We start from the raw sequence: 25,614 nt of genomic DNA, 5'->3' as shown, positions 1-25,614 counted from the left end.
ACCAAGCCTGGTTGGCATCACTTGTTAAATCAGTAGTGGTTCCCCTTTGGCTGTCTATTAAGCTCCCTTCTCTGTTGTCCTTAGGAACAAGTAGAAGCTGCCCGCAAAGATATTGACCAGGCAAAGGATGAGGTAGTCTTCAAGCTGCCAGAGGATGAGGATGAGAGCTATCTCGTTGAGGAAGGCACCAGCAAGAAGAGTAAGAAGTCCAAGGGTTCAAGCCGCACAGCCTCAGAGAGGACAGGCACCCGCATGAGTGAAAGGCTGCGTAGCACCCGCCTCCTGCTGCGGGATGGGGAGAGTGGAGATGGGGAATCCCCCCAGGCAAGACTACCCAATCTCCGGCATTCCCACATGGTGACGGATGAGGAAGACGATAGCCTGCCCCAAGTAGCTCAACACACGCGAGGGGCTGCTGTGCGCAGGGAGTTGGTGCGGGAGGAGAAGCCTGCCCAGGCTGTCCTGCACTCCCGCAGAACTTTGGCCCGCCGAGAGGAGCCCTGGACTAAGGCCCCAGTGACTGGGGAGAGGGTGCCGAAAACAGCTCCCCACAGGACTGAGGCTTCTGCTTCTGGTGACAGGGTTTTGAGAAATAATCCCCACAGGACAGAGACCTTGTCTGCTGCGGAGAAGTTGCTACCAGTTACTCCACAGAAGGCAGATTCAGGGGCTGCAGGTGACAGGATGCTAAAAGGAACCTCTCCAAGGACAGAAGCCCAGCCTGCTGGTGATAAGTTGCCACGAAGTGGCCCCCAGAGAATAGATACTGGCTTGGAGAAGGAGGTGAGACCAGGCCTGCAGAAGCCCGAGAAACCCTGTGAGTTTATGGATAAACTCCCACCCAACCCTCCTAGGTTAGAAGTACCAATAAATGAGGCACAGCTCCTCCAGCCTCCTCCTCGGGCACTTGATGGAGAGGTGGCCAGTTTAAAAACAGTTTTAAAAGAGCAGGAAGAGAAAGAAAGTGCCCAGCTCAGTCCATCAGCCCCTGAACCCCATGTTTCCAAGAATGTCCCAAATGTGGAAGTACCAGTCTTCCAGGCACAAGATGTGCTAGTGGCTGAGGAGAAGTTGTTGAGTACGCAGTCACCACCTGGCACTGAGAAGGCTAGCCTTGAGGTTCCAGCAACTAAAGAGGAGGCACCAAGCGCAGTGAGTCTCCTTGCCGCTGTGGAACTACCTAATGAGAAACAACCCGAGGCTGCTTGTGAGGTAGACCTACCATTGAGGGAGCAAAAGGAGAGCCTGCCAAGGTCAGAGGAAGAAGCAGACATGAGCACCTCTTGCAGTACTGCGGTACAAGAGTCACTGAACTCTGTATTTGAGGCACACAGGCCTGAGGTTGTTCAAGGGGCAGCACCTTCCGATGGTCCTGACAGAACAGCATCTAAGACATTCACCTCTAGAAGCTCAGAGGCCACCCCCCTGGAGTCCCCAGTTAGTGCATCATCCAGGGTGGACAGTGAGACCCCTAAGATTGAGGTGCCTGTGCTTCCTTCCCTGGACCACTCCATGCCAGCTGCTGGCTCCCTTGTTCAACTGGAAGCTCCGCCCTGTGTCAAGGAGCCAAATGGTTTGGAGCAGGTTCCCAGAGCAGAAGACTTGCCATGTCCCACTTCAAGCCTCCTAGGTGAACCAGAGTCTGAGATTGCACCTGGAGAGACTGTATTGCCAACACCAGAGGTCTCAAGCAGTGAAAGCAAGAGCCCCAAGGAGTCACACAAGCAGGATCAAGGGGTTGTTGGGAAGAAGCTTCATGAAGAGGAGCACCAAAACAAAGAGGCTGAAATTCAGGCCACGTGCCTGCCAGCTGTCTCCTCACAGGCGAGTCCATCAGATACTGCTGTCTGCTCAGGAGCGCCATCTGCAGATGAGAGTCTGTCGCTGATTAAAACCCCTCGCCGTCGAACCAGTGCGGACGTGCAGATCCGGCAGAGCTGTCAGGACCAAGATGGCCCTGCCGCCAAAGTTTTGCGCAAGCTGCCAGGGCGGCTGGTCACGGTGGTGGAGGAGAAAGAGCTGATTCGGCGTCGCCGTAATCGTGTGCGCAAGTTGGATACTGCCAACAGCACCGTGGTGAGTCCCAGCAACAGCTCAGCTCAGAGCATGTCAGAGCCAGAGCCCTCCTCCCCTTCTGGCAAAGAGTTGCCATTGCTGCGAGACTTGCCTGCCCGTCGGAGAATCGAGCTGGAGAGCCGGGCAGCAGCTAAGGAGAGAGATGGTGGCCTTAGAGGAGAGGCGCACACTAGCCCTTCTGCTGAGCCTATGAAACGCAAGCGAGGGCGTCCCCCCAAGAACAAGTCCTCTGAGCAGCAGAGTCCAGGGCTGCTCCAGCCCCTCCCGGAGCCTGTCCAGGAGACCACCCCCCAGAGTCAGACCGCAGAGAAGAAGGTGCCCGAGACCCAGCCCCAAAGCAAGACCTCTGAGAAGAAGGTGCCCGAGACCCAGCCCCAGAGTCAGACCGCAGAGAAGAAGGTGCCCAAGACCCAGCCCCAAAGCAAGACCTCTGAGAAGAAGGTGCCCAAGACCCAGCTCAAAAGTAAGACGCTAAACAAGAAGGTGCCCCAGACGACCTCACCCAAGACCAAGTCTCCCAAGGGTAAAACGGAGAGTAGTGAGAACAACTCTCCTGTGGAAAAGCGACGGCGTGGCCGCCCCCCCAAGATACGGGAGGCCCCCGTTGTGTCTCCAAAGCCTTCTCATTCTGAAGTTCTGCCAGCCTCCTCTGCAAATCCTCTGGTCACAGAGCTACTCCCTAACGTGCAGGAGCAGCGGGACAAGTCCCCTAGGCCCACCCCTGTGGCAGAAGCAATACCTAAGATTCACGAATCGCTGGACTTGCATCCCAATCCCAATACAACGTCTATCTCAAAAGTATCCCCCAAGGCGCGGAACCGAATGCCTGTGCCTCCCAAACCCACCTCCGTTTCTAAACCAGCTCCTAAGGCACGAGAACTGTTGGCCGCTCCCCCCAAGCCTGTTTCCAAATTCTCCGCAGGAGCGTGTGAGCCCCTTCCTACTCCCCCTAGAGCTGTCTCTGCAGCAGAAACCTCCCCAGAGATTCAAGCACTGCCTTCTCTGCCCCGACCACCCCGCCCCTCGCCCCAAGCTGCCCTCAGTTCCACAACTTCCGAGTCTCCGCCCAAGCGGAAGAGGGGTCGGCCCCCAAAGAACCCACCTTCCCCTCGTGTGGAGGCCGCGCCACCTCCCACCTCACCCTCTGACCATGAGATCTCCACCGAGAAGAAGGAGACCCCGGCTCCCCCTGTCCGCAAGCGGCGACGGAGGAGGAGAAAGGATGAACTGGGCCCGTCGTTGCCGGGCGTCAGTCAGAGCTCCTCGGAGGGCGAGGACTCCCGGCCGCTCACCAGGCTGGCTCTGCTCAAGCGCGAGGAAAAGCCAGAGTCTTGTGGCGAGGGCTTAGCGCAGCCCTCCCCAAAGCAGGTGCTTCCCGAGGGCGCTTCGTCTGCAGAGAGCAGCGCTTGGGAGCAGCCTTCTGGGGACACCCCCGCCCGCTCCACCCGCCTCCGGCCCGGCAGCCTCGTCCCACCACTGGAGCGTGAGACTCAGCGACGGAAACGCCGCTGCTTCCTGAAGGGCAGCCGGGTGAGCAACAGCAGCCAGTCACCTGCTCCCCAGGCCACCTCGGAGCAAGAGGGTGGGGAGTCCGAGTCCTCCCTGAGGTCCTCCTCGGAGTCGAGCAGCAACAAGTGCTCCCAACAGCCCAAGCGCCAGTGCTACGAGTCGGGCGGTGGGCGGGGCAGGGGGCGGGGGCGGGGTTGGCGCACAGGGAGCCCGGCTGACCGGATTCTCCGTAGCGCAGCCAAGCCCAGTGATGGCACCCGGCCGGCCTCCTCCCCCATCCCCACCAGGAAAATGGGCCCTGCTTCCGTGCCCACCTCAGCGGGGGGAGGCTCTGGGGTGCTATCTCCCTCCTGCGCTCCTTCTCCAGCCGCCCCGGTTACCTCTTCACTAAGTAACAGAGGCCGCAAGCCCAAGACGTGACCACAGCGCGAGAAGTTCTGCCGTCACTTCTCTGTGGGGGGTGGGCAATGGCCAGCTCTTCCTCGCACATACTGTAAGCAGTTTTAGCCCCCTGCCCCGCCCCACCCCTTGCTCTCGATCCTCCCGTTATCATGGAGGGCAGCCGATGGGGCTCACCTGTCCCCACACAGCTCCCTGCATTCCAGACTTGACTGTTAAGAGTACTACTTGAAGGAGGAGGAGGGGGAGGAGGGCAGCAGGCGTGGCTGCTCCCTCCCGGATGCTTTGTCTCAGAGCAGGGCGAGGGACACTCCTGCAGAAGTTGGCTAGCTCTGGATGTGTAGCTCAGCTGCCCCCTCGCGGGGGAAGTGACAGAGCCAGCACTGTTCCCAATTAATTCTGCTACTTGCTGATCATGGAGTGGGTGGGGGAGCAGCCCCATAGAGACGCGGCCCCCTGAGTGATGCTTCAGGGCTCCCGCTGCCACTGAATGGCCCCCGCAGAGTTCAGTACCACTTTGGGAAGCCTCCGTTCAGCCTTTCGTTAGGCACTTGCATCCTTTTTAAAATGAAAATCACATTTTGAGGCTCTTCATCCTTTCCCTCTGCCCCTTCCCCTCGAGAAACCCGCAGGGGATGCCCTCCTGATTTATAACACAGTTAGCTCTTACTTTTTTAATGCCTCTGGGTTGGTTTTTAAATGACAGTGACCAAATGCTGGGTCCCCTTCTCTGGCTTTCCCTTTTGATTGTCGCCCTGTTTATTCCGTTCACAGCTTAGGGCCCTCTTGAGGCACAAGGAGGTAGCAGAGTTGACTCCGTGAAAAGGGGAAGGTTGTGCCCTCACGTTTTGCATTACCACCAGGAGAGATGGTCTTATTTTTAATGATGTATATTGCAGCCTCACTGCTCCGAGGACTCTGTGGGCTTCTGAGTTGGATCAAATCCCTCTTCCCTTCCCTTCCTCTCTGTGTACAGCTCTCATTGTAAAATAGGTTCTTTTGAACATAATCTATGCAAAGGTTATTTTGTATAGGGGAGCACAACGTTCCCTCCCCTCCCCCACCGCAGTGGGATTGAGGGGTGGCAGTAGTTCTCTGGTTTGGGGGAAGGGGGTGCAGTTGGGGTGGAGGGGGAGGTGTTCCCATGGAGCTGTCTTTCCTACTGAAGCATGTTCAGAACTTGTACAGAAGACCGATGTAATCTTTCTTCAGAATAATGCTATGAATAAAGTGTTAAAAAAAGAAAAACCAACAGCACACCAAATGGGTCTGTAGAGTCTTTTTTTTTAAAAAAAGAAGACACTTCATGCTTGCTTTTCTGATTGTTTCAGTCTTCTTGGAACAGGGATGGGGTACCTGTGGACCTCCCAATGTCTGTCTACAGTTTCCATCATCCCTCACTCTTGAGCATCCTGACTAGGGCTGATAGGAGCTGGAGTCCAGGAACTTCTGGTGCCCCACCAGTGCCCTCTAGAACAGAGCTTTCGAAACTCTGTGTCGCAACACATTAGTGTGTTGGCTGCAGTGTGCGGATGTGTCGTCTGAATTCTTCTGGGGCTGGAAAGGGGTTAGTTTAACCTCAGGTTTGCTAATAAAACTGAATTACTGTGTAGCGAAATAATGCATGTCTAAAAAGTGTGTCAGCAACATGAAAAGTTTGGAAAGCTCTGCCTTAGAAGATCCAATGTTTGGTTCATGCACAATATTAGACCGTTGCATGAGCAAGCCTCAGGCTCTCACAGCCCCTCCCTCTGCCCACACTTACATTCAAAAAGATAACTTCCCATTTAGTCTAAAACCAGCTTGTGTGCCATGACTGGCTTTTGAGAGGACGGGATTATCTTTTACCTCAGGGATGGGGGACTGTGGTCTTTCAGAGATTATGGCCTCTGTCAGGTGTGACTCTTGGCCATGCTTGCAGAGGCTGACAGGAGCCAGAGGCAAGCAACACATGCAACAAATATAATTAATAGTAACAGCATTAGGAGGGCTACATCCCTGCTTTTATACACTGAGGCTCAGGACTAAAAAAAATTCCAGGGTGGGAAAAATCACACTGAGCAGGTTGGCTGCTAAAAGCAGCACGGTCTTCTAGATGGCCTCTTTCAGCTCCTCTGTGAGAGCTCTCCAGTCTTCCTCCACTGTCAAGTGATGACAAAGTGGGGCACACCATTTTCTAAAAGCCATATATGCAGAAGTTCAGTGACTCACAGGGGCAGGTATGGTAAAGTTAAAGGACCCCTGGACAGTTAGATCCAGTCAAGGACAACTGGGGTGTGTGCTCATCTCGCTTCAAGCCAAGGGAGCTGGCCATAGCTGTCAACTTTCAGATTTGAAAATAAGAGATCAGCAGCCTCACCTGTCCCGGGGACAGTCTACGGGATATCTAACAATCCGGAATAACGGCAGGAAACTGCTGGAATAAGGGAATTTCCCACAAAAGAGGGGAAGGTTGACAGCTACGGAGCTGGCATTTGTCCACATGCAGCTTTCCGGGTCATGTGGCCTGCATGACTAAACCTCTGGCACAATGGAACACCGTGACGTAAACCAGAGTGCACGAAAACACTGTTTACCTTCCTGCTGCAGGGGTTCTTACTTGCACTGTTGTGCTTTCAAAATGCTAAGTTGGCAGAAGCTGGGACAGAGCAACGGGAGCTCACCCTGTTGGGCAGATTCAAACTGCCAACCTTCTGCTCGACAAGCCCAAGAGGCTTGGTGGTTTAGACCACAGCACCACCCGCGCCCCTCACAGGGCATCCATCCTTATTTATTTTGTACTCTGGGTGAGGCATCCTCTTTGGTGCAAGAGCATTCGTACCAAACGGAATGTTTTTTGGGCTCTAACAGTGTTGATAGGGGTGAGGAAACCTAGGCATAGGGACCAAATGCAGTCCTCCAAGCCACTTGCCAAACCTGTGGGACAATCCTTGGACTTTACCCCTCATTGACTCTGCTTTGCACCCCCTAAGTCTCTGACTGGCTGGAGTGTGTCCTCTGACTCTTAATGTCTCTTGATTGCTGGGGGAGAGAAGTCGCTCCCTCTTGGTTTTATACCTTTCAGGGAGCGGGGATTAATAGGGAGGCCTGTACTACCTCCACATGTTGGTGGAGAAGATCTAGTTCCTTGCTATTGCAATATCTAGGTTTTTTTATCTAATCATCTGGAAAGTACCATGAGCAAGAATAGATTATCAAGGAGCCAGAAATGGGCCCAGGCAAGTCTAAACAAGGGCACGCCTCAGCTGAGGCACGGGGCAATTGCACAAAAGTTCCCACTGCCAGGCAATGCCACAAACAACAGGGGACCAGTTTGGTCACATTTTTGTAGCCAGCATCAGGAATGACACCTTCCGAAGCCAACAGTAACCAAGAGTAAACAATGAGTCAGTTGATATATGACTTCCCGTTAACACTTTTTAGACCTTTTGATTCATTTTTGGCATATCCCTTTTCCATACAACTGTTTTGTGAAAAAGCAAGCAGCTGCATTCCTCTGAAACACACAGCCCACTTTGGGGCTAATATATGAGTGGCTGTAGAAATGAGAACCACCCTGGCAGTGGCCAAATGGGTACAGGTAATGCTAGAAAACAAGTCCTTAATTTAAACATACAGTCAAATCTCGGTTCCCAAATGCCTCCGTTTTGGAACGTTTCGGGTCCTGAACGCCGAAACCCGAAAGTAACTGCTCTGGTTTTCAAACTATTTTTGGAAGCCAAACAGCTTCTGATCCACATTTTTCATTTTTTCCCCTTGACTGCAGCCAGCCCATTGATCCTCGGTTTTCGAACTTTTCGGAAGCTGAACAGTCTTCTGGAATGGGTTAAGTTTGAAAACAAAAGTTCCACTGTAGTTCCTCTGTGCTACAGTTGCTTAATTGTAATTACAAGACAACAACTTTTAAAGGAAACATTTGTTCTTTTGGCAGGGGGTAGTGAGAGGGCTGGATGGGTCAGCCTTTCTTTTCTTACGCCCCTTTTGTCTTCTAAAAAGTGCCTTCAGGGGATCAAAATGTGAAATCTTGCAGAATCCAAGAGTTAAACCTGTACTTGGAAGTTAATGCAAAGTTCTCAGTTACGGTGAAATGAGAATCCTGTGTTATTTCAAAACCTACATGTATAAACCAGCAGGGGCAACCATTCTAGAGTTCTGCAGTTTGGTTCTTAGCCATATCTACATGAGAGCAGAACTGGAGGCTGAGCTCACTTGAGCCTCAGAGCATGATGTGCTAGGCCTCAGACCTGAGGCATCTGAAGGACTGGCAAAGAAGAGTTGAAAAAGAGTCCATTTTGCTACTGAGGCACTGCATTCAGCTTTGCTATCTCTGTTAGGATAAATGTTGGGGGACACACACCAAAAAAACACCTGTAAAGGCTACAGTAAGTGTGTCCCACACTATATAGCTCTAAAATTGAAGTCGGTGGGGCTAGACAACCAATATGTGGTTGCAATATTGTATCGCCCCCTCTCTTCTTTTTTGGAAGCACTTAAAAGTCATAAAAATCTAGTTGTGATAGGTGTAAAAGTTAGGGGCGAAGGAACCCACAGTGCTAACTCGTGCCACTACATCCCTCCCTTTTCCAGAGACTGTGGATCATCATCATCATCATAAATTTATTTATACCCTGCCCATCTGGCTGGGTTTCCCCAGCCACTCTGGGCAGCTCCCAGCAGGTAATTTTGCCTACCTTGCCATTTCAGCCTGATCTCCCTTCAGCAGCTGAGGAGACCGCCCCTAGATTGCCTGCATTAATTGAAATTCCTGCTCTTAAGTTTCCCTGAACCGCAACCCAGTTAAGCTGAAGCACTAGCCTATAGACAAGGAGGGGGAAGGAGCGTATGATCTCAGGAGGAATGTGCAACCTGCATACCTGAGTCAGGTCCAACAACAGTGACCTCACCCAATAAAAGAGTCTGGGACCCAGCCCAAAAAAGGTATAACCAAACAAACTGGGAGCTGCCAGGTGTGTATAAAAGTGTTTCTGAGAGGTGAGCTCCTAGCCTGCGGATGTTGGATTATTCTCAACATTTCTTCCTTCAGAGGAGCTGTACTGAAAACTGAGGAACTGAGACTTATATAAAGAGGATCACACCCTTTTGGCTTCAGGTGAATTAATTCTTGGGCGTTGCTACCTTATCATTTCTATAACACTTTCAGCTTGTGAAAGATGTTTCTTTAAATTCCACGTTTCCTTTTGCAGCGGTGAGGTAGGGCAATAATACGCCCAGGTATTTTACACAGAGGAAACTTGAGGCCAAGAGCGAAAGTCACTTTCTCAGTGCTGTACAGAGAATTCACAGAAGAGGTGGGGTTTCAAACTCTCCATTAGCTATTTCAAGCTCCTGGCTTGGAATTTAGAAGCACAAATGTGGACTCAGATCATCACTGATTGTGGCGATAATTGAAACAGCAGAGAGAAAAGAGCAGGCAACTTTGTGTGTGCCAGTTGCTATGGAAGGAGAGCAGGAGCTCAAAAATGGGACCCTTCAGCAAGATGCTGCAGAGACCATCGTGATGATCCCAGCAGACACCCAAGAGAAGGACATGCCTGCCAAGCCCCCTTCTTTTCATAAGCACAGAGTGCGCAGTCTGGCCATATTTAGCATCATCTGTGGCTGCTCTTGCATCGGAGTCCTAGCACTGATCTATGCAATCAAGGTGAGTTACCTGCTGCTTTGACAAGGGATGCAGGTGGGTGGGACAAGGGATGCCCTTCCCCAAATGAATGAAAGTACAGTGCAGTATTTGGACCAGTTTCCTTTTTAGGAAAAAAAATTCCTGGAGGCTTAGGGAGGGGAAGCGGTTTCGATATTTATCATTCTCAGAGCAGAGCCATTTAAATTAGTGAACATGGCAAACTTGGTTCCATTAAGTTCACTAGGTCCACTGTGAGTACACTTTGGTTAGAGAAAACCTGGTGCCTTTACAAACGTATTTACTGATCAGACGAAAATCCCTTGGGATCTTAACAGTTTCTGCCATTCTCTTGCCTTCCTTTCCAGATAAATAACTGTAGCTGTGCCTCCTGTGTCCTTGCAAGTGTGCTTTTTAAACAAAAACAAAATGGGCAGCTGGACCCACAGATTGGCAGTTACAAGACAAATGAGCAGCTCAAAAATTCAAGACATGCCAAAGTTATATTATGTTAGGCAATGTAAAAAGTGACTGAGAACCAGTGATGTAGTATATCCAGGGTTGTCATGTCAATAAAACAAAGTGATAGATCCACATAATGAATGGGGTGTGTGAGAGAGATGTTTCTTGAGCACAGTATTGCAGTTGTGGGCAGGAGCCACCTCACTGCCCCACCCAGGCCAATATTTACTGCCTTTGAAGCTCCCACACATTCTTGCCACATGGTGAAACTGCAGCGAATGCTATGTGGAGATGTACACTCTGAAATCAAGGCATGGCAATCGTTGAGTTCCATCTGGCAATGAGAGTCTGCTCCAGAGAACCCTTGGGGTTCCTCAACAAGGCCGGAGATGGTGGACGAGATGCCCTGAGAGGGCTTGCCACCACTACTGATCTTCCCCTGCAATGTGTGGCCAGAAAGGGATGTTGGGGGTTGTTCTGGGTCATGCCATTCCTCTGACAGCCGAGCCACCCTGCCTGGACTGTGAAAGGAGCCCTAGTTTCCCAGGAAGGCAGGCATTCTGTGGCATAGGCCAGATGTTCCTGGGAAGTTGGCCCTTTGGAGTCAAATCCAGAAGTGCCGGGTCCCTTAATGAGAGTCGCAGCCATGCCCCTTCACGTCCCTGCGCCCCTTCTAAGATTATACAACAAGCTTAGAATTATATGGGTGAAGGCTACTAAGATCAGAGGTTGCAAAGAAATTTAGACCTGACACATATCATCAAGATACACTGAGAAAGGTAAGTCCAGAGGAGGAGACCTAAAATGTAAGGATATTTCTTTAAAATAAGTGACAGCAATAATGAGGTTCTCTCTCTTGGTTTTGTCCCATCCAGGCTAGTGAGAAGCAAAAGGCTGGTTCCCAGGTATCAGCGGCTGACTGGGCTCGGAGGTCCCGGAGATTGTCTGTCCTAAGTATCAGTGTCTGGGTGTCCCTCATCATTCTGGCACCCGTGTCAGTGTACCTCATTTCCTACCTCTTAACTCAAGCCGAATGATGATGACCCTGAAGAACATGTGACTTGGGACTTCCAGGATCATCTTCTCCTCTGGTTCCCACATACTTGCCCAGCTGGATTTAGCAGAAATGGGTATTATGTGGGTCTTTGTTATGTGCACCCTGGTCTGGTGTACTCTTGTCATAGCCTGCTTTGCGGAGGTCCTAGAAGAGAGGCTGGAAAAATGGAACGGCTTCTGCTGCAGACATCGGATCTCCCTGGCGTGCTTCTATGGACTCACCAGGATAAAACATATATCTGGTTGGCTACAGTGGAATACAGGATGCTGGACTAGAGGGCCCTTTGCTCTGAGCTGGGAGGCGCCTCCTCTTTAAGCTCTAGTGTAGCTGGGATGTACCTGAGTTCTTCTAGAGGCAAAATATGTGTTCTGTCCCTCTTCAGGTTTTGCTCCTGCATGTAGATGCTAGGATCCACTCCCTTGGAACAGAAGGATATTGGAAACACAGGAACATGGTTTCTGCACTGTGCTGTGTTTCTTGCTTCAATCTTTTATTTATTTAATTTATTTTCAATAAGCATTTTTATTCTGCCCATCAATTATACATGCAAAAATACAAATAAACTGTTGCACTACAGCCATTTCATGGGGGTGGGTTGTTGTTGTTGTTTTCGTTCCACTTGTCTCTTGGGTGGCCATTACAGGAGTAGGGCTGGAAGAAACAGATAAAACATTGGATTTGGGGTCTAGTGGCAGAATAGTTGTGCCCCCTGCCAGATGTGGTTCATAGAATCATAGAATCATAGAGTTGGAAGAGACCACAAGGGCCATCGAGTCCAACCCCCTGCCAAGCAGGAAACACAATCAGAGCACTCCTGACATATGGTTGTCAAGCCTCTGCTTAAAGACCTCCAAAGTAGGAGACTCCACCACACTCCTTGGCAGCAAATTCCACTGTCGAACAGCTCTTACTGTCAGGAAGTTCTTCCTAATGTTTAGGTGGAATCTTCTTTCTTGTAGTTTGGATCCATTGCTCCGTGTCTGCTTCTCTGGAGCAGCAGAAAACAACCTTTCTGAACTCCAACTATCATCAGCCCCAGTTGGGATGGCCATCGGTCAGGGATGATAGGAGTTGTAGTCCCATGGCCGGCGCAACAATGAGGTGACCTGAAGCGACCCACTTCTAGCAAGCTCCCCAGAGGGCAGGAGATCCTGCCACTGCACCACCACTTATTTTCTTCCAGCTGCTGCCTCTGCCTGGCCTCGGTGGTTGGAGGTGGTTACAAATTCCCAGCATCCTTAACAAGCTATGGCTTCCATGGTTCTTTGCGGGAAGTCATCTGATTTAAAAATGCATTGACATTGTGGGACAGATCCACATGTGCTCTAAATGTGTGGGTCTGCCCCATCATGTCAGTGCCTATTTCCTTTACTCACATCCGCTCACCGGTAATGACCCACTCATGATGATGCTGAGCATGTTTAAGGTGCAGCTATTCTCCAAGTGCAGGCAAGCTCATTGTGAGAGTAAGCATTCCTTTAAACATAACTTAAAAGGAAGCGAAATTGCCTTTCTCAGTTTATGAACCCACCCTGCTTCAAACCGAGGAAACAACGGCAGCACCTTGTGACGCTGTAAAAACCAGCAGATTTATGAGAAATCCAAGACTTTAAGGTGCCACTCCAATACTCTGTTGTTTTCTTGTTACGGAGCAGAGCAGACAATTAAAAAGGTAAATTAATGCAACATACAATATGCAGAGAAGGGCCTTCAGCCATATGTAATTGGAGGCTAGAATGGTGTGGGGGGGGGGGTCAGTCAGGCTTAGCTTCCTTAGCTGAGATGAAAGGTGTTAACATTCACAACTATTTTAATCGCTGATTTCTTGTTACATGCAGGCTCCAAGGGAGAGGCTGCTGGTTAGCATCTGGAATTAGAAGTATAGGTATGAGGTGTGGCAGCTTTCTACATGCTACATATACAACAGCTGTGTGAGTTGTATTGCCAACTTCAGCCTCATACATGCCATACATTTTAACCAGTTAGTTTCCCTCCCAAGAATCCTGGAAATTGTAATTTACCCCTCATAGTGCCCAGCACCCTTCACAAAGTACAGTTCTCAGGATTCTGGAGGGGCAGTCATGTTGTTTGACTGTATGGTGTTGCACACAAGCCTATGTTGCCTTGTAATGCTTGATGTTGTTCTGAAGTTACACTTCCATTAATGCTTAATGAAAAAGCATTAATAACAACACTTGTATAACCACTACTGGCAGATGCTGGTCAGACAACGGATATAACTGTACCTGGCATTTGTTATTTATTTATTTATTTATTTATTTACATTAAATTTGTATACCGCCCTTCATCCACAGATCTCAGGTTGGTTCACAACCTAAAAATACATGATAAAAACAACCAGCCAATAACCACCTCCCTCCCACCTTAAGAAGAGAGTGAGCGATTCTTACTGCATGTTAAGAGATCACATCTTTGTCAGGGCAAAATTTGGGGTGGAGGAGAAGCCATGTAGCTTGATTTCACATATGCAGAAGGAGAGGGAAAGCCTTTTGGCCCAAGGAATCCTTTTACACTTTGTGTAGCTGCCTCTGGGCGACTGGGTGTCCTACTGGAGGGATTTTCTTCCCCTATGGATGTCATGGGATGGAGCAATTTATTTGGTGCAGGAAACCCGAAGACCAACTGTGAAGTTGAAGTTAAAATGATGGGTCAGGGAGACACAGGTTCAAATGCTTAATCATCCATGATGAGCAGATGAGTGACTTGGGCGGCTCATTATCTGTCAGCCAGAACTCACTTCACAAGACTGTTGTGAAGAGCGGAAGAGGAGGCAGGCAGGAAATATGTACTGCCTCGAGCTCCTTGGAGGAAAGATGGAATCATCATCATTATCATCATCTTGTTTTGTTCACAGCCAAACTCCTGATTTGTCCCAAACTGAAAGACACGAAAGGACCACCCAGGAGACAAGAGGCAGCAGTTTATGGAGATAGTAATAAAATGCACAAATTCCCTCCTGCTCCGTAGAGAGACCCTAGTGTATTTTCCATTTTGGGGGGTGTTTATTGTGTCATTGCATAACAAATAACCGAAGGAGGGAAAGTAGTAGAAATGACCTCATCCTGACCTTTAGTATCGCGATTATGAAACCCTGAATAACCCCAATGTTCTGCTCCCGCCCACTTCCGATCGCGATTGGCCGCTGTCTTCCCCAGCCTTCGGATTCTGAGCTCCTCCCCTCAGCGCTGTTGCTCAAAATGAGCAGCCGATGGGTCAACTCGCCTGTCAATAACGCGCTTCTTTTGCCCGCCCTTCCGTGGCTTTGCTCATTGGCCTAGCATTCTCCCCTCCCCTGCTGCCGTTCGGAAACAGCCGCTTCCTCTTTTAATCCCCGCCCCACATTTCTTCACCTTAGCGCTGATTGGTTACTGCCGCTGACAGGGCTCCCTCTCCATCCGTCCACTCACTGGATGCCGGCCTTCCTCCGTCTCGACACACCCTGTTTTCTCCTTTCGCCGATTGGTGCTACTGCCCGGCCGCGCCTCTGGAACGCAACGGACCAATCAGAGAGAAGAGGAGGCGGAGCTTGGGAGTCGCCGGCTGCAGGTGGGGGTCATTCACTCGCATCCAGCAACGGCGCTGCCGGGTGAGGATCTCGGGGAGTCCCTCCGCGTGCGCGGGCGGGGCGGCGCGGCGTGTGGAATCCCTCTGGAGAGAGGAAGGGGAGGCGACTCGGAAGGGCTGGACCGATAGGCAAGGCTTCATTTCACCCTGGGGCTCTCATGAGCCCCGGAACCTGTTGACAGTGCTAGGCCACGGTTCTGAAATCTACGGACGGAATGCCTCTGAGTATAAACAGAGTGCATTTCCCACCTCTGCGTGGCTCTGAATTGAGACTTGGGAAGGGGACTTCCAGGATAAACAGCATGGGTATCTTGTCTCAGCTGCTGCATAGATTATAGCATAATAGTTTAAACGTTGGTTATTTATATAATGAACGAAGGGCTGTTTTAGTAATCCTTACACCAGTCCTTCAAGGTGGTCCAGTATTGCAGATGTTTTTAGAAGGGGAAGTCCTGGGATGGGGAAAGAATGAGGGGTATTATGGGTTTGATCTTGTAGAAGGGGTTATACACTCCAGATAATGTAATAGGGATTGTTTAGTAGGGATGTACCATAATTGTTTAATAGGGGTTGTGATGCTCCTATGCACAGTCTGGATCATAAAATCTATCCTGCCAAGCCTGTTGTCAGTGCATGTTTATTCTGATTCAGGGGTGGGAGACCTCATGCTCAGGGGCTGAATGTGGTCTTCTAGCCCTCCCAACCTCTCTGTCTGGCCCTCAGGACTCTCCCCAGCCACACCCCTTATGGACCTTGCTTTGCACACTCCTTGAATGGTTTTGCCTGGCTGGAATGTGTCCTAGAACTCTTTGCTTCCCTGAATGGAGGGTATAGGGGTGTGTGAGTGTGTGTAGAAAGTAGCCTAATGGTCAAAGGTTATATTGACACTTGTTGCCCCTCCCACTTTTGCGTTTGGCTCTGCCCAGCCCTGCATGGGGCATGTAGCCCCCAGAAGCTTGTCTAGAAGGGAATGTGGCTGAAAAAAGGTTCCCTTCAACTTATTTGGCTATACTCTGCTTCCATGATCAGAAGCAGTGAGATCCTGAATACCAGCTGCTATGAACCACAGGATGTTCTCAGGTCCTGCTTGCAGGCTTCTCATAGGCATACGGCTGGCCACTATGAGAACAGGATGATGGCCAGATCATTGATCCAACCCAGCAGGCTCTGTTTATTTTCCTAATTTGTATTGATACCCAGGAGATGTAATTGCAGTGTATTGTTTCAAACTCACGGTTGTAAGGATCTATTTTGAAGGACTAAAGAGATATGAGATTCATGGGGATGTAGTAGATGGCTATTGAACAATCCTATGCATATTTGTTTGAAATGAAGCTCCACAGTGGCAGTCAGGATGTTTTGGATGGCAGCCGTACTGCAGAGAGATCTGAGTTCATAATCTCTGTGGGGTTTAGCATAGCTTAACCTCACAGGGTTATAAGGCAGTTGAAATGTTGGTCCCAAGTTGCTTGGAGGAAGAAAGAATAAGAATTGCTGCAGTATGAGGATGGAAAATAAAGGATATAAGCTGCACCATTCACGCCTGACATTTGAAGAGCAATCTTCCTTAGATCAGTTCTGCAATCTACTCCCCCCTGCAGTCTTGCTGTAGTTATACATATCCCCAAGGCAGCAATAAACCTGTCATTGTGGTTGTGCCAGAGCACTGATTCAGGCTATTTGGTCTTTTTCTTCCCTGTTTGGGGAAATCTGATGCAGCCACATTGCAGTCCTCCAACTTCTTGATTTTGACTAGTTTGATGATCTAAAGGGAGGAGGCTTCATGACCTGTGATTTGTGTCGGAGGCCTTGATAACTTGATGGCTGAAATGTGTCTGCTGAAATTGTCAGCTATGCCCTACCAGTGGTTACTGCCCAGTGATGACCAAGACTGGGTCATTCTCCTTTAGCTCTTCCACAACTCCCCTGAAAGTGGCGTGGTAATTGGCATGTCTCTACCTGCCTCCCCTTACATCAGACATACTTTGCCTCATATGTTTACTGCCCTTCTTAGCTCTGCAACTGCTGTGTTGCATTCCTTGCATTCCACCTTCCATGTTGACCTTTCAAAATGTCTCTTCTTGGGGAGCTGGTGTTTGAAGTATTCAGCTGTTTAAATATCACTGCTGCCATCACCCTTTGCTTTTCAGCTCTTGATCCAGAGCATTCCACATCTACAATAGGATGACCCGGGACGTGGGTCTAGAAGATGAGCTTCCGGACTGGGCTGGAGCCAAAGAGTTCTACCAGAAATATGACCCCAAGGATGTAATTGGCAGGTGAGGAGTGGGTCAGGATGGGGGCGGATAATCATGGATTGAATGATGTGCTGGGGTGGAGACCCATTACACTACAAGTGGATAAACTGTTTCCCTCCATATATTGTTGGACTTCAGCTCCCAGCAGGCAGCATGGCCAATAATAAGGGATGATGGGAATTGTAGTCCAGAATATCTGGAGGAGTTATGGCTTTCCAACCTCTGTCCTACATTTCTTCCCCACTGTGGAGCCAATATTTTTTAGAAACTTGACGTCTCTCTTGCTGTTTGTTCATCTCTGCTCCTCTGCAGGGGTGTCAGCAGCGTGGTCCGGCGCTGCATACGCAAGCAGACAGGCCAGGAGTATGCAGTGAAGATTATTGAGGTTACTCCGGAACGCATGACCCCACAGCAGCTCGAGGAAGTGCGTGTATCGACAGGCAAAGAGATTGAAATCCTGCGCCAGGTCTCTGGACACCCCTACATCAGTGAGTGACTACCCACCCAGCCCAGCATCTCTGTAACCCAAATGTGCATCCCAATATTTGGGCCTCCTACTGAAACCCTAGTATTTTCTCAAATGTAATTTTATATTGTATAGTTGCCCCCAAATGACCCCCCCCCCAGCATCTAGTCCTTCCACCATGTTGATGATCTCAACATTCACAGCAACCGTGTTGACATCTGTGCCCATCTCTACTTCCTTAATCATTGTGTGGTCTCATCCTGCACACTCCTAAATCAGGCGTGGGGAACCTGTGACACTCTGGATGTTTTTGAGCTGCCAATTCCATCATCCTTGACTGCTGGCTATGCGGACTGGTAATGAGAATTGCCCTGCCCTTAATTGTTGTCGGAATGGAGGAAACCATGTTTAGGGGTGGGGAGCAGGAGATTGCTGGGAGTGTGGAAGGCAGCAAAGTGGGAAGGGGGGGTTGAAAGGAGCAAAGGGAGGTCTGTTGGGGAGTGGCAATTTGATCAATTGACAGAAGAGCGAGAGCAAAATATACATCGGGGGCCTTAGTTTGGTCAGAATAGAGTATACATTCCAGAGTTAACAGTAAATACATTACTTCTGGTAAATGAGCCACCACAGCCGATAGGAGGTCATGAAAATTTGTGTCCTGGGCTTTTTAGACTCACCTAGCCATGTACCATCTGAAACCAAAGGGGCGCATTGGTTTGCCAAATGTGATTTCCCCGCAGCTCTCCTACCCTACTGCTGAAAGCGATGAACCCCCCCCCCCTCATTGCCTACTTCAGCAGTGTCTAACCTGTGACCGCCTCCCATAAGCTGTGGGACTCTAGCTCTCATAATTTGTTACCATTGGCCGTGCTGGAGGGCGGTAGATCCCCCCATTCCTAAAGCTACACAGCACTGTTAGCACAATAAGACTGTGGCCATGCTCTCTTTCATTGTAGCTGCCTGTCTCTAGGCACTGAGCTGGAGCTGTTTCCTGCCATTTTATATCGGTGAAGCAATCGGCTCTCGAACTGTATAATCCAATCCCCCTCTTTCTCCTCCTTCTCTCTCTCTCCCTCTCTAGTTACTCTGATAGATTCCTATGAGTCATCTGCCTTCATGTTCCTGGTGTTTGACTTGTAAGTAACAAGCTATTGAAAAGAGGAGTGCTGATCCACCCTGTTCTCACCAAGATGGGAAACGCCCTTGTAGCTGTTGTGGGTCTTGACCCTCCCAAGAAGGATTAAAAGGAAAAATAGAGAGACGTACTTTCCCATTGCATGTTACAGGCCCTCTTCTTCCAAGATGGCGATCAGTCTGGTTTTGAGAAGTAATGTGTGAAGCCACCCTCAGAGAGGCAGCTGGGTGGAAGGAAGAGCCATAATAGTCGTTGAAAAGGGAAGTTGACAGAGGCAGTGGATTTCTGCTGCTAGGCTTCCCAACCCTTGTGGGCTGAAGTGGTGTTGCTTTCAAACCCACAATGCCTGTGTGCTTGCTGTTGTGCCTCTGAAGTTCCTCTTCAGTGTAGATAAGTAGAGGTATTTTAGTGAGACATTGTAAGTGGGTAGGAAGGGGAGATGGGGAGAGCCAGTGTGGTGTAGTGGTTAAGAGCGGTAGACTCGTAATCTGGTGAACCGGGTTCGCTTCCCCGCTCCTCCACATGCAGCTGCTGGGTGACCTTGGGCCAGTCACACTTCTCTGAAGTCTCTCAGCCCCACTCACCTCACAGAGTGTTTGTTGGGGGGGAGGAAGAGAAAGGAGAATGTTAGCCACTTTGAGACTCCTTCGGGTAGTGATAAAGCGGGATGTTCTTCTTCTTCTTCTCCTCCTCCATGCCACCCCCATTGCATGTGGATTTACCCCATCTCACATTCCCCTGACAGGATGAGACGCGGGGAGCTCTTTGACTACCTTACGGAGAAGGTGACCCTCAGCGAGAAGGAGACCAGGTAATGTGCTGTCCCCTCTGCTGGACCTGGGGAGGCAGAAGCCCTCTTGGCTCGGCTCCAGCTGTTTTTCTGTGATGATCTGAGAAGTGGTGGCTCCTTCAGCTTGTGTCTCTCTTCTTTCAGGTGTATCATGCGAGCCCTCTTGGACGCCGTGAGCTACCTTCACGCCAATAATATCATCCATCGAGATCTCAAGCCCGAGAATATCCTCATGGATGACCAGCTGAACATCAAACTCTCGGATTTTGGCTTTTCCTGCCACCTGAAGCCAGGGGAGAAGCTGCGAGGTGGGCATGGGCCAGTCTGAGTACAGGTCTCTGTAGGGCAGACCAGCTCATTGATAGCTCAGTCAGTGGAGCATGATATTTTTAATCTCTAGGTTGTGGGTTCAAGCCCCACGTTGGGCAAAATATTCCTGCACTGCCGGGGGTTGGACTAGATGACTCTCGTGGCCCCTTCCAACACTACAGATTCTGTGATTCTGCTGTGAGCAGGGTGGCTGGTCTGACTTACACAGCTCCTGCTAGCAGTGACTCCTGATTTGAGATTCTTGGGCACCAAACCTTATGCACTTCTGTAATTTCCAACTCCTTCCTTAGAGCTGTGTGGGACCCCTGGCTACCTGGCCCCAGAGATCCTGAAATGCTCCATGGACGAAACCCACCCTGGTTATGGAAAGGAAGTGGACCTGTAAGTGACATCTAGCTAACACCTGTCCCCCTTGGCGGAGGGATAGTTTTTTGGGAGGGAGGGGTGAAGGAAGTTCCATGACAAGAGCCAAAGCTCAGCTGGGTCTTTATACCTGTTTTGAGAGAGAGGTGTCTACTCACTGCTCTTTTGCCCAAGGGAATGGGAGGGGGGGAATCAGTTGTTCTCTCCCCAGGTTCTGTCCCTCTGTCCCCTTGTTACTCACCACACAGTCACTATTTGAAAGTAGCTTGGAACTCTACCATCATATTCTATAGTTGGCAGAACAACTACACCCATTGACAAGATTTTGCATGCGCTTACATACTTGAGTCTGGAGGCAAAATATGGACTGGGTTTTGTGTTGTTGTTGTTTTGAATGGGAACAATATTTTGACAGTTTCCCATGTATGAAGCACGGTAATTTTAAACAAACAAACAAACAAACAAACAAATAAATAAATAAATACCCCCCCCCCAAGATTCCAAAAAGCTGCACTAATTGTATAGGGTGCTTCCTCGGCCAATATTCCTTAGTCTTTCTGCTTTGCTGTTCTCCAATTTTGGTGTTTGGGAAAAGGGTGCAGGAAATAAAGCTCTCTCCTCCTTTCCCTGAAGTTGGGCCTGTGGAGTCATCTTTTTCACCCTCTTGGCTGGCTCTCCTCCTTTCTGGCACCGTAAGCAGATGCTGATGCTTCGGATGATCATGGAAGGGCGATACCAGTTTGGCTCCCCTGAGTGGGATGACCGGTCCGACACAGTCAAAGATCTGGTAAGATGGTGAAAATCCCATCTCTTGTAACACAACTTGAGCTACATGTACATTCAACATCTGTGCCCAGAAAAGAGAGTTCTGCAATGTGGTATTGTGAAGGATCTTACCGGCCGGACCCAACTGGGATTTGCTTTCCCACCAATTTCTTATTAAATCCTATAGGATCCCTGTCTCATGCAGTTTATATACAGTGTACCTGTCTCATGCAGTTTATATACAATAGCTGCCACTATTTAATTCCAGCTGGTTGCTTTAACCTTTTACTACATGGAGTAGCGGATTAGAGGCATGGCACAAATGGAGCTGGAGGCTTGTGTTAAACAAATAGGCATTAAAGCTTATTTAATATAAAATCATAGCTTTAATGCAGGTATTTATTTAACAACATAGTTTGATGATTGCTAAAATATGTTACTTCTACTTTAAATCTGGCGTTGGCTCAAAAGAGGTTGCTACATAATTGTCCGAGTTCTCATCCCTATGCCGACCTGATAGCCAGATCTCCATTTATCCGCTGCTCTGGTCAGGGTAATACTGAAAGAGCACAAGGTAGTTAAGGGTGTCTCAACTGTTAGTCAGACTGAACTCCCATCTCTTGAGACTGCTGCTCACCCCCTGATCGGCTTGATTCAGTTTTCTTCAGAAATCTCTCTTCTGGTCTGGTGCTTGAAGACTCAGCCATGATGGTGCTGCCTCTGAAGTCTTTCTGCTTCCTGAGGCCCACTGTCAGCTGCTGGCAACTCTGGTCAGACACCATCCTGGAAAACACCTCTCCTGGCTAGCCTCCCTCAGCCCCTGTCTCCTGTGGTTCTAAGCTCACCTTCCAACTCTAGTCTCCTGACCAACTGCTCCCAAAGAATGCTGTGTCTGCCCTTATATTTACTCCCTCTGGCCAATCATTGGGTTCTTTCTGGAGTTCCGAGTCCTCACTGGACCAATCATTCGAACGGAATGTCCACGAAAGGACCTATCACCATTTGACTTTTTCAATTCACTTGACCCTAATAAAAGGTAGAGTCCACAGCTAACTGCCATTGACTGTAAACCTAGCAAGTATGGAGCCAAATCTGGTATTTTGAAACTAGCTCCTTCCTGGCAAGTGTGCCAGCTGAACCCACATACATTATATATTTTCTGACTTCAGCCAGAAACAAAATGCTGGTTTTCCCTGCTTCTTCACACAATTAACCATTTTTATATCAAATACTGCTATTGTAACAACCTTCTTACATTTAATCTCTGCTTTAAAAAAATCCAGTATCTTTACATCTGTGTTACACATTTCAAGCCTGTTTGTATATTTTACAGTATTCTGTTTTTGCTTGTTATGGGGAGGACCAAAGAGTAACACAGGGATCCCTGCCCTTTACCTCATAAAATCCTATTTGTTTCCCAATTCAAGCGCCACATATTTCAGCAGCCTCTATAGTTTCAAAATGTATCTTCCAGGTCTTGAGAACTAAAATCTTGTTTTTCCCTTTAGAAAGAGAACCAACATTCTCAGGATTAATAATTCTTTTTCTGCTTTTCTCAGCTTTAAGATTCATGTCTTGAAATGTGGTGACAGTGGGGTAGAAGAGATCCCAGCGATTGTTGCCCATGATAATAGATCATCGCCTGAGGCTTCCAGTACTTTCACCTCTGCCCTAATTGGCAGGTTTAAAAAACAAGATTCCATTGCAGAAACAAAGGCCCGGATTGGCAGCTAGTGACATGAAGTGTTTGGCAAAGTAGACTGACAGAGGGAGCTGGAGAAGTGAGAGTCTGTGGAAAAACTCACAACTAAGCGATAAAGTCAGCGTGTATTGGTTAGAGAGTATCAGAGTAGGACCGGAGGAGATCCTGGTTCAAATATCCATTTAGCCACGAAACTCATTGGAAGACTTTGACCCTATCTCCCAGCCTAACTTAGCTTGCAGTGTGAGAACTGTTCATGCTGTATTGAGCTTCTTGCAGGAAGGGTGGGATGAAAACAGATTATTATTATTATTATTATTATTATTATTATTATTATTATTATTTGCCCCTGAATTGCTCAGCCTTCTATATTGGGCGCCAAATATATGCCCTCTCCCCCAAATGTCTCTTGTCCAACTCTGTGTGTGTGTTTGGCAGATCTCACGACTGCTGCAGGTGGATCCAGAAGAACGGTTGACAGCTCAGCAGGCCCTGCAGCACCCCTTCTTCCAGCAGTACGGTGGCCGTAAACGCCGGCTCTTCAATCCGCACCATGCATTCAGGGCAAGTCTCTTGATCCTCCTGCCCATGCAAATGTTTCCCACACAGGAGGAAACATTTATTCTAAGGTGGTTCCTGCTGCAACATGTGCAAGCGTTTTCTAAAAACAATGTGTTTTTTTCCTTCATACCATTCCCCCCCCCCAATGTAATCAGTGAATTGACCAAAACCAATATGATGGATCAATTAGGGCTTCTTAGTCAGTTTGTGTGCATCCCCCTTCCCAATTTGATCATCTCCTTTCAACGCTGGTGCTTTATAGCTTTCTGGTAATGCTCCTGAAACTTTGTGAGTCTTTCCACGTGTTTCTTCCGTAGTCCTTTGTCACTGATTAATGGAGGGTGTCTATCAACAGGTAGTGGTCATGATTGCTTTATGATATGGGATCAGAGGTAGCAGCATGTCTCTCAATACCACTTGCTGAGGAGCAGGAGAAGGAGAGAGGGCTGTTGCATTTATGTCCCATTTGTTGACTTCCCAGAAGCCACACTGAAGAAGTGGTTGATTTGCTACCAGGCCAGGTTCACGGTCCTTGTGTTAATTCACAAAGCCCTAAACAACTTGGGTGCAAAGTACGTTCAGGATGGTCTCATGCATTAAACTCCCCTTTGATCACGGAGATCCTCTTTAACAGTGTTTTCCAAACATTTCATGTTGGTGATACACTTTTAAGATATGCATCATGTTGTGGCAGTAATTCAGTTTTACTAGCAAACCGGAGGTTAAACTAAGCCCTTTCCACCCCCGGGAGGAGTGTGGGGAGCGCTTGTGCGACACACCTACACACTGCAGCTGACAAACCAACATGTCGTGACTCGCGATGCACGGTTTGGAAAGCTCTGCTCAAACAGGACACATCGGGAGGTTGCCCAGGCCCCTGAGTTTCATTTGGCCTTAACTGGAGGTTGTGCCTTTAGGCCCTGCCCTGCTGAACTCCTTATCCGGAAGAGGCTTGGCAGGAAAATGCCTTATTTCAGTCTGCTGAAAACTACTGTTTAGACCACTCTTCACAATAGGAACTTTTTTTGTAAACCAACCAGTATCTACTGATGCTTTACTGATACTTCTACACTGATTTTATTATACTCTCTCCATTGTAAGCCACCTTGATATATTTTATGAAAGCGTGGATTACAATAATTTAAATAAGTGAATTGATAAATAAGAATGCCGGACCAGGTGGGTCTTAGTCTGGCACAGCAAGCGCTGATGTTCTCTCCTGCTAACCTTCTCGGTCTCACTTCCCATATTGACACTATTCCCATCTCTTTCCCGTGATAGGTTCTTGCATGGACTGTGCGGGCCTCTATCCGCATCGTCTCCAACTACCGGCGGGTGCGGCCGGTCACCAAGGAGGTGCTCATGTGCGACCCCTATGCGCTCAAGGGGGTGCGCAAGTTGATTGACGCGTGCGCCTTCCGCATCTATGGGCACTGGGTCAAGAAAGGTGAGCAGCAGAACCGGGCCGCCCTCTTTGAAAACGTCCCCAAGGCCATCCAGCTTGTCTTGCTCAGCACGGAGGGGGAGGAAGCCCCTGCGTCTGCGGTGGACGACCCTCCCAACTAAACACCCGGTTGCTGCTCCCTGAGCAACTGCGGAATCACTGGGTCCCTGAACGAAGAAGGGAGGCAGGAGCCACTTCAAGAACTGTCCCACCACCTTCCATCTCTTCTTGGGGGAACGGCAAGTACCTCCTGTGGGGAGGTATCATCCTTGCATGCAAAGGGGGGTCCAATTTCTTGGGGAACAAGGACTTCTTTGCCTTCTGGAAAGAATTCCTGAGTTTGTGGCTGTCGAAAACTAAGGGTCCCCTAACATACCTGGGAAGGGCCCTGATATCTGTGTAGGGCAAGAATACGGAGCATCTGAATAGTTAGATGTGTATGGATTAGGGAGGTTTATCTGTGTGTTGCCAGAAGGAGGACTTTCTGTCCTTGCATCTCTTCCCACAGTAAGGGGACCTGCTACCTCTTGCCCCTCAAAGCAGCCAATTTGACCATTGCTGAGGGATCAATCCTTGCATATAGCCAGTATGGGTGGTCCAGGGAGGAAGGGGGTGGATTGGGATTGGAAATTGCAGAGTTCCCTTTCCCTACTAGCAGGAATTGGGCTCGACCCTTCTCTGTAGATTATATTGTATTTTATTTTCCACCTGGTTGTGCCATCTTTCCACATCCGTGATGTCACAATTAGAATAAAATGGAATGTGACCAAAACTGATGCCGGACTTTGGCTTTCTTTGCTTCCTAAGAAGCAGCCATATTCTTTCAGTTGGGACAGGGCACAGAGTTGAATTTCTCCTGTGAAAAATCCAAGGGGTGTTCAAGGTTTTGGGGGTGGGGGTATCCTGTTGCTGCTGGAAGGGGTGTGCACCCACGGGGAAAGAGTTCAGCTTGAGAAGAGTGGGACAGAGTGGGAGTCAAAGGGACTCAAGAGAAAATCTGAAGAAAGGCAGTGTTTCAGTTTCACTCCAGCAGCCGGTCCAGTGAGAGAGATGGCATGGACGCATGAGGCCTGC

The 25,614-nt window shown here is 49.1% G+C and overlaps 3 protein-coding genes across 13 annotated transcripts in view; all 3 read left to right on the top strand.

The window, feature by feature from the left end:
• Positions 1 to 5,248, top strand: part of SRCAP (Snf2 related CREBBP activator protein) — a 32,342-nt gene extending 27,094 nt beyond the window's left edge. For 8 of the 9 annotated variants that reach the window (XM_083469119.1, XM_083469121.1, XM_083469120.1 and 5 more), the window contains one exon: positions 85 to 5,248. In XM_083469119.1, coding sequence (XP_083325245.1) covers positions 85 to 4,005 — 3,921 coding nt within the window. In that variant the 3' untranslated portion in view covers positions 4,006 to 5,248. The remainder of the gene's footprint in view (positions 1 to 84) is intronic. The other variant, XM_083469118.1, reaches the window with a different exon arrangement.
• A 3,709-nt stretch (positions 5,249 to 8,957) lies between these two features.
• TMEM265 (transmembrane protein 265) lies at positions 8,958 to 11,719 on the top strand. The gene is made up of 2 exons (XM_083469272.1): positions 8,958 to 9,646; positions 10,960 to 11,719. The coding sequence occupies exons 1-2, from the start codon at positions 9,440 to 9,442 to the stop codon at positions 11,119 to 11,121; spliced, it is 369 nt and encodes a 122-aa protein (XP_083325398.1). The 5' UTR covers positions 8,958 to 9,439; the 3' UTR covers positions 11,122 to 11,719.
• A 2,904-nt stretch (positions 11,720 to 14,623) lies between these two features.
• On the top strand, positions 14,624 to 25,316 carry PHKG2 (phosphorylase kinase catalytic subunit gamma 2). Of its 3 annotated transcripts, none has more exons than XM_083469212.1 (10): positions 14,624 to 14,748; positions 16,877 to 17,005; positions 17,297 to 17,472; positions 18,532 to 18,586; positions 19,331 to 19,396; positions 19,520 to 19,683; positions 19,996 to 20,086; positions 20,702 to 20,855; positions 22,974 to 23,099; positions 24,378 to 25,316. In XM_083469212.1, exons 2-10 carry the CDS (start codon positions 16,911 to 16,913, stop codon positions 24,660 to 24,662), a joined length of 1,212 nt encoding a protein of 403 aa, XP_083325338.1. In that variant the 5' UTR covers positions 14,624 to 14,748; positions 16,877 to 16,910; the 3' UTR covers positions 24,663 to 25,316. The 3 variants fall into 3 exon arrangements, with proteins under 3 accessions (XP_083325338.1, XP_083325340.1, XP_083325339.1); XM_083469214.1 differs by having other exon boundaries at positions 14,688 to 14,708; XM_083469213.1 differs by lacking the exon at positions 14,624 to 14,748 and adding an exon at positions 14,876 to 15,032.
• Positions 25,317 to 25,614: the final 298 nt, after the last annotated feature.

This window comes from Podarcis liolepis, assembly GCF_965112155.1.
Source record: "Podarcis liolepis genome assembly, chromosome: 13".
Lineage (NCBI taxonomy): Eukaryota > Metazoa > Chordata > Lepidosauria > Squamata > Lacertidae > Podarcis > Podarcis liolepis.
Note: the sequence above shows the minus strand (reverse complement) of the source record. Positions and strands in the feature narration are given on the sequence as shown.

Excerpts from the sequence above, each read along its gene's own strand:
- TMEM265 (XM_083469272.1), top strand. The coding sequence starts at position 9,440 with ATGGAAGGAGAGCAGGAGCTCAAAAATGGGACCCTTCAGCAAGATGCT. Across the intron at positions 9,647-10,959 it reads CACTGATCTATGCAATCAAG|GCTAGTGAGAAGCAAAAGGC; the intron begins GTGAGTTACCTG and ends TGTCCCATCCAG.
- PHKG2 (XM_083469212.1), top strand. The coding sequence starts at position 16,911 with ATGACCCGGGACGTGGGTCTAGAAGATGAGCTTCCGGACTGGGCTGGA. Across the intron at positions 19,684-19,995 it reads GCCAGGGGAGAAGCTGCGAG|AGCTGTGTGGGACCCCTGGC; the intron begins GTGGGCATGGGC and ends CTCCTTCCTTAG. Across the intron at positions 23,100-24,377 it reads ATCCGCACCATGCATTCAGG|GTTCTTGCATGGACTGTGCG; the intron begins GCAAGTCTCTTG and ends TTCCCGTGATAG.